This window comes from Megalops cyprinoides, chromosome 14, assembly GCF_013368585.1.
Source record: "Megalops cyprinoides isolate fMegCyp1 chromosome 14, fMegCyp1.pri, whole genome shotgun sequence".
Lineage (NCBI taxonomy): Eukaryota > Metazoa > Chordata > Actinopteri > Elopiformes > Megalopidae > Megalops > Megalops cyprinoides.
The window spans coordinates 3,042,497-3,054,019 of NC_050596.1; the positions used below are offsets into that span (position 1 = coordinate 3,042,497).

At 43.0% G+C, this 11,523-nt stretch overlaps 1 protein-coding gene across 1 annotated transcript in view; it reads left to right on the forward strand.

Annotated features, from left to right (window-relative positions):
- LOC118789366 (UDP-glucuronic acid decarboxylase 1-like) overlaps positions 1–9,371 on the forward strand; it is a 55,374-nt gene extending 46,003 nt beyond the window's left edge. The window contains exons 7-10 of the mRNA XM_036545755.1: positions 4,711–4,771; positions 6,418–6,479; positions 7,931–8,030; positions 9,270–9,371. Coding sequence (XP_036401648.1) covers positions 4,711–4,771; positions 6,418–6,479; positions 7,931–8,030; positions 9,270–9,371 — 325 coding nt within the window. The remainder of the gene's footprint in view (positions 1–4,710; positions 4,772–6,417; positions 6,480–7,930; positions 8,031–9,269) is intronic.
- The last annotated feature ends 2,152 nt before the right edge of the window (positions 9,372–11,523 follow it).

The following is an 11,523-nucleotide window of genomic DNA, read 5'->3' on the forward strand; positions in this document are numbered from 1 at the left end:
TTTTTCCCACCTGTGACACTGGGAGGTGGGAACTCTTGTGACAGTGTGAACCATCCTTGCGTAACATGTGAAACAGTAGCTTTTAAGCCTTACCAATTTGCTGAGGTGATTATGGGGAAAGTAATTCCCCACAGCAGCAGTAAGGACTCTGTGCTGAACTCCCCCACTCTCCACCTAGCAGTTTTGGCGTTCGATAACGTGCCTGATGGTACGCTCATAGCAGTGTGGTGTCCATGCAGGATGCGGCCACAGGTCTCGTCTAATGGGGCGTGCTGTCTGCTAACAACCACTCCAGCAGCCATTGGCAAACGGCAGGCAGATAAACATATACCCATCCTTTTCCGCATCACTTTTTATAAGGCACTCGTCCAATGTTTTAGGCAAGCGGTATGGATAATAGGATGGTTAGTCCTCTGTGTTCGAATTCGAATGTCAAATGAAATGAAATGAAATACATCCTCATGTACACATAATGTATTGGAGTTTCAATTGTACAATTTGTTCAGTAAATCTTAAAAGAGTTTATGTATTAATAAATGTTCATTAAGTGATGTTAATGAGTCGTACATGACCCAGGCATCAGGGTCTACATCCAGTGCATCTGACAGCTATATTTTCTAATAAAACATCCCCAGTGTTCCTTGTTTTGATGATAAATTTAATTTGATAACAATTGAATAAGATGTTGTTGGGGTTTTTTCCCCGGTCTGTGGATGTCTGGCAAGTCTTCATTTGTCATGGCTATGGCACTGGGTTGAGTTTAGGCCTGCAGTTGCCATCTGGAGCACAAGGCAGTGGATTCAGATTTGATTTTAGGAAGGGTGAGTACATCACTGTAGTCACCTGGTGTAACAGAGAGACTTATTTAAATTGTAAATCAGAGTACGTAAATCAGAGTATAACTGACACAGTGTATATTTTGCACAACGTGAGCAATATTAGCCCATTCCTCCTTGCAAAAGGTTAGTTGGAGAACGGCAGTGGACAGCAATTTTGAGGTCTTTCCACAGATGTTTGATGGGGTTCAGCATTCATCTTCCCATCAGTCCTGACAAGATTGCCAGTCCCTACTGCTGAAAAGCACCACCATAACATGATGCTACCACCAGCATATTTCACTGTGGGGATGGTGTTTCCTGGCTGATGTGCAGTATTAGCTTTACTTCACACATCCCGCTTAGTGTTTGAGCCAAAAAGTTCTACTTTAGTCTCATCAGACCACAAGACCTTCTGCTATATATTTGTGGTATCTTCCAAGTGACATTTTACAAAGTCTTTATGGGCAAGCATGCACTTTTTTGAGCAAGGGCTTCTTCTTTGCCACTCTTCCATAATGGCCCTTTTTGTGCAATAGCTTGGAGATTGTTGACCCATGGACATCATTTTCAGTTGCAGCCACTGACTTCTGTTGCTCAGGTAGAGTGACAGTTGACATCACAGTAGCCTCTCTGACAAGTGCCATTCTTGTTCGATGCCTAAGTTTAGGGGGGCAGTCTGCCCTAGGTAGTGTGGCTGTAGTTCCATATTTCTTCCACTTCTGTTTGATGGACTGCACTGAGCTCCGTGGTATGTTCAGTGCCTTGTATTCTGCCCCATATTTGTGCTTCTCCACAATTATATGCCTCACTTGTTTTCACTCTTTCACTCTTTTCTCTTCATTTTGGTTTGTTCAATGGAAAATCCAACCATTCTGTTTGAGCTTATAGAGCGGGAAGGTATTTATGCTCATGAAGTAATTCTAAATGGGTCATCCACAAATTTCCTACACAGGTGGAGACCATCAACAAATTGGATGTATTTATAAGACAACATCTTGTACCTGTGCAAGGTCAGCCTTTATCATTTTAAATCTCAACGTTTTAGCTTTAGTTTTTGGGCATTTCTTTTGATTTGTAATAATGTACAATACTGTGTAGACCAGCTGGAAAAATATCTTACTTTCTTTACAATTTTACATGAAATATATTACAGTATTGGGGGCTGAATACTTTTTCAAGCCACTGTATATACGTATGTGTGTGTGTATATATATATACACGTGTGTGTGTGTGTGTGGGTGTGTGCAGATTTTAACTTAAATTTTAAAACATTTGTTTTCTGAAACTTCTGTTTTTTAGCTTATACAACTTTAGCTTCTATACGAGAAGAGGATTTGTGATGTAATCCTGTATGATGTCAGAGCTGCTGCTAAGTACTGAGGACAGGAATAGAGACACACACTCCCTCCTTATTCAGGACTCCTGTGACCAGGCAATATAATGGTGATAATAGTGACAGCATGACACAGATGACCCCACTGATCATTAAAACAGAAAGGGGATGGGCTTCTTAGAATGAGGGAAGCCATACTGTCTTCATTAACATTGCATCTCCCTCAGCTTCCTGTTTGTGCCAGAAGAGAGACAGAGTGTGTTCTGTTACGTCATAAATAAGTCCTAGTGTCTCTTCCTCAAGTCCATTATACTGAGGGAAAAGAATATCCTTCTTGTGTCCCTCTTGATGAGAGAGCTAGTAAAAGTTCTTATCCATAAAAATGTTTTGAATGAAAAGCAATTTTAAAAGATTTCATAGAAGATGAAACCTCTTGTGTCACCTTTTATGTCATTGTAGTCCTCTGCCTGCCCATCTGTTGTGTACATGTATATTGCATATATGTAATAACAATAATAATAATAATGTGTATGAAATGTGACATGGGGGGGGGGGGGGGGGGGATGTCACAGATCCTTGAAAACCTCTTCCTGCATGGAGGATACAGCTATGCATCCTTGGCTGGAGGAAACTATGTCTGGGGGAAATGTCTGACTTCCTTCATATATCTCCAGCAGAATTTAATAATAGTCCTTAAGGTGGCTCCCAGCTGATCCTGTCAACAGGCCATGTAGGATCCGTGCAGGGTATAGGAATTGGAGAGAGCATACTGTTAAGTGTTCTTGGAATCCAGGGAGATACTGTCCATCTGGAGGAAGTCTGGTGCTGAGGCCCTGCCCCTGCCAGTCTGTCTGGTCATGCCTTTCACATGGGTGTGGTTTGTAATGGGTCAGTGTCATCAATCCATCAGGACAATTGCACACAGGCAATGTGAAGTTCAGCAAAGCAGCATTCTACATATTGTCACTGCCATCACGATTGTCAGCATTGTGATCATCAATGCGATTGTCATCATCATTGTCATCATCTTCAACAGCATCAGCTTGCCTTTGTCTCCAATCCAGCACAGAAACCCCCATTCCGCCGGTGCCCAGTACCCTGTGTAGGGAGGCAGCCGTGGCTTCACAGATGACTGCCATGGAGGCGCAGAGAAACAATGAACATTTGTCATGGGCAATAAAGAAAGCAAGAGAGCTGGTTCTCTCAGGGCCATGGCAGTAAGCTGAGTTTCTTCTGCTTTGTAAGCAACTGGCCTTGACAAGCCATTCATTTGCACCATGTCACCCCAGCGGTGCTGCACTCAGCTGTAATGTATGCACTTTCACCTGTGTAAGCTTTCAGCGCATGCTGTAACAAAAGCAAGGAGGTGAGTGGCACGCAGTTGTTCCAGGTGTCCTTTTTCCCCATTGTTGCTTATTGAGCAGTTATAATATTTTGTCAGGATGAGGGTGAGAGAATACAGGAAGTCATTGTGGGAATTAAATCCACATTGTCAGAAGCACAAAAGAAATCATATCTGGGATTCTATGAAATCAGCTCTCTAGCTTTATACCTCATCTCTTCAAACAGGTGCTTCTCTGCAAATGTGTGCTGCCACATCACAATCTCAAATTCCATGCATTTTCCGCTCAGTTAAAAGAAATAAGGGTGAATATATTGATTATTATGGAGTATGGATATATTTGTATAGTATTCAAGGTGAAATTTCACTTATATCAGTGAAATGTGAAATAATGTACATTAGGAAGCAATTGCCAATGTGATTTATGCACTGAGCAGCCACTCATAGGTTCCCTGCTGTGTGATCTCTGCTTCCCCTCTCTGGGCGGACAGTGAACTGCACTGTTGGGTAAACAGTGATGAACCCCATAAGGGTACAGGCCTAGACTCATGTGGGCTATGCAGCGATGGATGTGTGTGTGTGTATGTGTCAGGCTCGGAGATCGGGACACAAACGTGGACCACAGGGTGTACGGTTCCAAGCGTTTAATCGTAATCGGAAGGCAGTTCGTGGTACAGGGACAGGCAGGGTTCGAAAACACGGGGAAGCAGTCCGGGGGCAGATCCAGAAACGGTAGTCGAGGCAGGCAGAGTCAGGAACCAGGCAGGCGAGTGGCGTCAAACAAATCCGGCAGGCAGAAAACGAAGTCAGGAATCGGGCAGGAACGGCGACAGCAAGCAAATCACGGGAACTAAAGGCGGGGACAAGACAGGAAAAATCACTGAAATGAACTAGCAACAAGACAGAGACACGCAGGGAAGATATAGGGCTGTGGTGACGAGGCAATGGGATGCAGGTGAGCAGGCAGGCAGGTGCAGGTAATGAGGAGATCAGGTGGGCGTAGACCAGGCAGGGAGCGGGGCGGGGCTGGAACACAAGGAAAACAAAAGCACCGTGGCTTAAGGGGGCGGAGCCCTGACAGTATGGACATTGTGAAAGCGCTTTACAAACATCAGCAGTGTTGATTGCTATATGTAATTCTGCTTCGATGTCCCATAATGTGTTTCCTGTCTTGTTAGTGGCTGTGTAAATTGCTCTCCCTCCCTTTCTCTCCCCAGTGATCTGATGAATGGGCTGGTGTCACTGATGAACAGCAACATCAGCAGCCCTGTGAACCTGGTGAGTATTCACTGACCTCACTGTGAATCCTCTATGATGGCATATCAGTTTACAAGCTTGCAGAAACATTCAAGAACATTCAAATGCAATATTACGTTTTTATCTTTTTTAAATAATGATTTTTTTATTTAACTTGCACCGCACATGACCTGTCCAAACATCAACATTTTGAGCATTCAACTAGTATGAATAAGCTGCGTAAGATAGATATGCATTCTAACACCGATGCCAGATGACTGAGACCTCAGACCTTTGCATTTGCCAGCTGTGCTGGCAGCACTTGAGGGAAACTGAAGGTGTACTACTGAGCAAGTCTGAGCACTGGCACAAACCAGGTTATTCAGAACCACAACAGCTTCCAAGGCCACCACTGACAGCCAACCGCATAGTTGCGCTATTAGGAAGCATTGCAACTCTGTTTATTGTTGCTGTGGTGTGTCATCGCTCTACCAACCAGGCACAGAAGGGTCTGTTTCCATTGTTATTATTCATAGTGTCATACCCGCTGCATGCATCTTTATATGTGTGGCTGCCTCCCTTTCTCACACACAGTCAAGGTTGCAATGAACATGCCAGTAATTTAGGTGGAAACAAATCTCCTCTCACGTCAATGGGAATGGTGATGTTGAATCCCCATCCCAGCACTGCACGTTCTGCTGGTTAACGAGGGAGGAGGACGTGTGACGTATCTGTACTAAAGCATTGGCTTTTCTGTTCCCCTGAGTCTTTTCCCCTCTCTCTAAACCTTGGTGGTTTTTTAAAAGAGTGCAAATAAACTCTCACCAATAAGGCGCTCTTGGTTGGGCGCACACAGGCTTGTTGTTGGAGATTTGAAAGCAAAAAGGAGCAGCTCAGTCCAGGCTCCAGCTCTGAGCCTGGCAAGCCTCCCCGACATGCTGTGTGTGTACCAGAGCTCTGTGAGGGGGGGGGGGGGGGGGGGCTGGGTCACCCATACAGAAAGTGGAGCCCCCTCCAGAAGGGCCAGCAGCTCACAAATCACACCTGGTCTTACAAGATTGCTTGTCTCTTTTAGGTCTTTGGTCACTGTGGTTAAGAGCAACTATAGTCATGCTCACACGTACAGCAGTACGTGGGAATAAAGTGCAACATTTAGTAGCCCATTTTATTTTTTTGTACAGGCACACTCACACTTTAAGCACATTACATTTAGTAATTTATGTTTCTAAGATCAGTGTCATCCCCTCACTCTCCAGAGAATAAGGGTTCTGCTTCTGTGGGTATCCAGGGGTATCCATAATTAGCAGACAGCACTATAGAGGTTATAATGGTTTGAAATGGAGATTGCATCTGCATTGCATTGGAAGTCGCATTCAAATGGGGAAAACGCTGTAGCACCAGCTGTGAAATTTTTCTTTTGGTCTTCGTCCTGGAGTGAGATAAGCTGTGTTCATGTCAGGTGTCTGTGACCGTGGGGTTAGAGGCACGACACAGGAGGTGCAAAACACCGGTTTCATTGCTGGTCAGGCTTTCAGGCCAAATCATTTTCTTTTTCCTGTGTTCCCAGGTTGAAGCTGTCCTCAACTGGCCAGACTACTTCTGAAAGAATGTTACTGCTTTTTTTATTATTCTGGCACCTTTTGTTTTTAGCAGCAGTATCAATTTTTTTTCTATTAATTCTGTTCCAGGGAAATCCAGAAGAACACACTATATTGGCATTTGCTCAACTCATTAAGAGCTTGGTTGGTAAGTTGAAGATCGGCAGTTCAACGCTGTCCTCGAATAACCCACTGACGTTGCAGCTCAGAACTTTTACAAACTCAATCTGTCTCTCCCTTCCTCTGCTCACACTGTCTCTTACGGCATGATGTCAACAGTAGCAATCTGAGACAGACTGTGGATGTTTTCATCATAGCTCTCTTTAGCAGAGTTTCCACTGGTAAATACCCTCAGCTAAGAGTACAGAAAAGCACAGAGCCGCTAAAATCAATCAGAGCGCTGCTACAGCATTAGCCAGACCCATCCAGCTCATCCAGCTTTGGAGAAAAGAGGTCATAAGGTTTTTAATTTGTTTCAGTGATTTGGTTTGCGCTCCCATGACCCCATCAGTCATTAGTCCTCTGTATAGTTGATGCAGCATCAGGTAGCCTGGATTTCCTAGGAAACAACTGCCAAAGGGAAACTGTGGGCGGAGTGAGGCCAGGAGGGAGGCGGGGCCAGTGTTGTGCTGGGCAAAACGGACAGTGTGTGTGCTTTCCTACATGTGGGAGGAATTATGGGTAATAACACACTGATAACTGATCATGCGAGTGTCTGACACTGACATTCTTGGACATTTAAGACAGCCTGTTTGTGGATGGCACAGTGGGAAAAATACAGACCTATGTAAAGACTGTAAAAAAAAAAAAAAAAGACTGCTAGTACTCTTTGCTGCTAGTAAAACATGAATATTACATTTTTTCCTACCTCAGCAACACCACAGTCAGTAGATGACTAAGTCAACATTTGATTGTTTCAAGGTTGTGAGGAGAGGTGGGGTTTGAGGGGTATTTTTGGGGAGGGTGGAACAGATGATTTATTGGTTTATTTTAGATTTTGAAAATTGAGAAATCCTTGCAGCAAACCAAGGAAATTAAAAGCTTACAGTTTTGTGGGGATAAAACTGAGCATGTCATTGTGAGTCCATACAAAGCAAGAATCTACAGGGAGAAAATAAAATGAATTTTATAAAGCTTTAATTCAATCAAATTAAATTAAATTAAGGCCTCATAAAATTCTCTGCATGTTTATTTTGCATTATGCGTTTCCCACATATTCTTTCTTTGGATAGATTTTGGTGAAATATCAAACTGAAGACAAAGCCGAGACAGGCTGAGCGACCTGATCTCTTCATTAAAATACTCTTAAATAAAAATTAAAACAAATTAAATAAAAATACCATTGCTTTATAAAAATAAGACTGCTGATTTTCAGGCCATAGGTTAGCATTTATGGCAGTTTCAGGTGTAGCAGATTGAGGTGTGGCAGTTTCACGCATGGCTGTTTCAGGCATGGTGGGTTCAGGTGTGACACTTTGAGGTGTGGCGGTTTTATGTGTGGCAGTTTGAGGCATGGTGATTTCAGATGGTATTTGACTCCTTTTGTTAGACGGTGGCTTTTGTGGAACTGATGGCATACTTCCTCTTACTCTACACCAGTGAGTCAGAGTATGATCCAGTTCCTCCCTGAGGCCCAGGACGACCCCCAGAGGAGGCGCCCTGACATCCTCAAGGCCAAGACGCTGTTGGGCTGGGAGCCCGTGGTCAGTACATCTGTTTTTGTGAATCTCACACACATTAATACATATATCAGTATACATGCATCACTCACCTCAAGCACATAGTAGTCCCACTAAGGATGAGACCAGTACTGGTAATAATCAGGGCTTTTGTCCATTTGTTTCCCTGTGTATAATAACACTGACCTTGTCTTCCTCAATTCCAGCAATATCTATTCTGTTGAAAACTCAGGGACAGTGCTTGGTTGAATGCACCAGCATCACACCTGCCCTTGATTTTGTGTTCGGTTTATGTGTCTGTTCAGTCACACAAATCAGCAGAATATAAGCACAGCCAATCACACTGAGCATTTTGGGCAATTGGAGGAGTTAAAATCCATGTTAACCATACACAGTGCCTTCAGAGTACTGCAGAAGTGAACACATCAGCACTCTGCCAGCAACATTGTATACAGTAGAACTGTACAGGGAGGGCTGTGAGGTTCCCAGCAGCCACAGTAATGCTTTTATGTCTCAGCCTAAGTAGTCACTCACTCAAAGTAACCACTTCAGCTGTCTTCACCACCTTAAGTCTCATGCATATATTTATGTACTCCCTTCCCAATTTTTTTGCAATCCCTCAGCAGAATCAATCAATGCGCAGTAAGGCTAACCTGCTGTTCTCTCATTGAAGACATGCTACTTTCAAAAATATATTCAGCCACTTTATTGCATTGCAGTTTTACTGATATTAAATCCTACACAGCGTAGTGGTAAGTAGCAGGGCATGTAACTGAAAGGATGCCAGTTCTGTTACCCACTGGGGCAATGCTGTTGTGTCCTTGGGCAAGGTACTTAACCCACAATTGCCTCAGGAAACATCCAGCCGTGTGAATGGACAACATGTAAAAATGGTAACCTATGTAAGTCACTCTGGATAAGAGTTTTTGCTAAATGACAATAATGTAATGTAAAAATATCTTTTTATCTTTTTCATATTATGTAATATTTCATTGTTACATACAACCTGGATTTGTTTACTCCTGGATTCATGGATAAACTCAATTTATATACTTATGGTTCAGTGAAGGTATAATTAATCTCTTTACCAGTCAGTTTACCAGCTTTTCTACTTACCAGATGAGATGAGAGGTTTCCAGGAGTCTGATCACCTGGCTCCTGTGCTGTGTACCCCATGTTAACCCACTCCAGAGTTAACTGCCAAGGACTGAGCCCATAGTGTGGGGGGTGTCTTTGATGATGGACATGTTTTTGGGTTCACAGGTACATAAAGAGGAGGGTCTGAATAAAACCATTCAGTACTTGAAGAACTGGAACACAAGGCCAACAATCAGTAAATCCCCAAACCAAAATCGGCTTGCATGAAGAAGGGCAGGCCCCGATAGAACTGAGGGATGGGCCCACAGAGGGAAGGCCTAAAATCAGGAGAGTGGGTTGTCTGAGGGAAAAAGACTTCACTTCAATGCCATGTGCTGATTTCTGAGAAACAAAAACCCGATCTCCATGGTCAAGCTCACTTTCAGAGATGGTGCCTAAAAAGCAACTGGAAAGAGGAGAAACTACAGCACCTCGCCTTACACTTTTTTTGCCAGTTGTAATTTATTTAAGAAAAAATTGTGAACTCCATGTATAGTGTTTGAGCTTCTGTCAGGAGGTTCCCTTTGATGTGATATACTTTTTTGTCATTAAGCATCTGTGGCACGTAGGCTTTTATGTGCATTGGAATATTTGTGTCTATGTGGTGCATTCACGATTACCCCTCCTTGATCGTACGTTATGGTTGTCTGTGTCTCTGCCGTTATTGTGTCTGTCTGCCGTCCACGCGCTGTGGATTGGCAGCGGGTGCAGTTGGGGAGCTCGGGCTGGGTTCTTGAGTTGGCCGTTGGAGACGAGACTGCTGAAGTTCCAGCCCAGCTCACCGCTGAAACGTTTGTTTTCTTGTTTCAGGTGAGGGATGTCATATCCCAAATATTACTCCCAAATGTGGTAGTGTATTCGATAATCATAACTAAGATGTTGTAATGCCTGGTAATTGTCTGTTTCTATTTAATGAATAATTTTGTTAAATTAGCTAGCATCCTAGCGGTAGCTCAAAGCCGTTAGCCTGTTCGCTAGCGAGTGAATGCTGTTAAAGTTTTGTTATTGTTTAAAAGATATTTAATAATTTAAAATGTAACATAGTTTGACTCCCACGTATATATATATATATATATATATATAATGTTACCTTTGTAGGTGTAACGGAGTGATAGGTGAATATTTTGTAACCGTTTGGGTTACAAAGTATTAGACCGATTTAATACTGTTGAACGAGTGACCGGTTAACGATTCAGCTTCGGAGTGGTCCTTCGGTGACGTATGTGACAGAGAATGTAAATAAGGAAGGGAAACGTACAGTGGATCAGTTCTATCAGACGTAGTTGTAAAGGTGATGTGAATGGAAAGGTAATAATTACTCTAAAGATAACATTATAATAATATAGGAAAATAGAATAATATATTTGGATATTCTGATAGTGTCAAGATACTGTCCCTGTTAATTTGTGATTGTTTATGAGAATTTGTTACACTCAGTGTGTATTAAGTAATCAGTTTAATAATGTAATTAGGTACTGTTCTTGAGTTGGCTGTTGGAAACGAGACCGCTGAAGTTCCAGCCCAGCTCACCGCTGAAACGTTTGTTTTCTTGTTTCAGATTTACATCCAACATTAAATGTGTTGCACCAGATTGAGCCTTGAGATTCTTTCTGTGCCTGTAACACATCTTTTGGAGCTGGCTTTTCAGTCCAGGGTTCTTTGTGTTAAATGTAATCACCACCATCAGGTCAGCGGATATGGAGATACATAGGGCTGTTTATGGAACACCTACAGCCAGCGTGTGCCAGACTGGAACAGCGGATTACACTCACTGACCGGTCATAGAAGGGGGAACGGGAACTACGATTCCGCTATGCAAGTTGATCACGTTGTCATCCCGTCTCATGCACCTTCTGCCTGTCATTCATGTGTGTCTCTCGTTATCAGTTCATCTGTCTGCTGCAGGAAAGGGGCTCACTCAGGGTTAGCTGCTGTGGGGCCTCACGTGTTTGCGTTACGGTGCTGTGTGTGGGTGTGTATATATGTACAAACATATGCACACTCAGACTCATGTATGGAAAATAAAAAAGTTGTGTTTCTGTTTAGCCACAGTATAGTTGTATTGAATGTCTTTTGCTTTATCTTTGTGTGAGGTCTGCTGAGAAAAATTGCTTAAAGGTGAATGTGAGTATTTTAATAAAATACTTAAAATGCAAAGATGGCCATGATATGTGTTATGAAACCCAGTTTATGACACCCAACACATGTTCCACTGTGTTGATTTACACATCATTATGAAGGGACTTTCAGGTGCATTGGTCATACAGTGCTTTAGCTAAGGAAACCACCAGGGATGCCACTAATGTCAGGAGATGAAAGTGCTTCCTGTTTTATTTCAGAGCAACTGAGAGGAGCACACGATATGACAGCACCATACTCC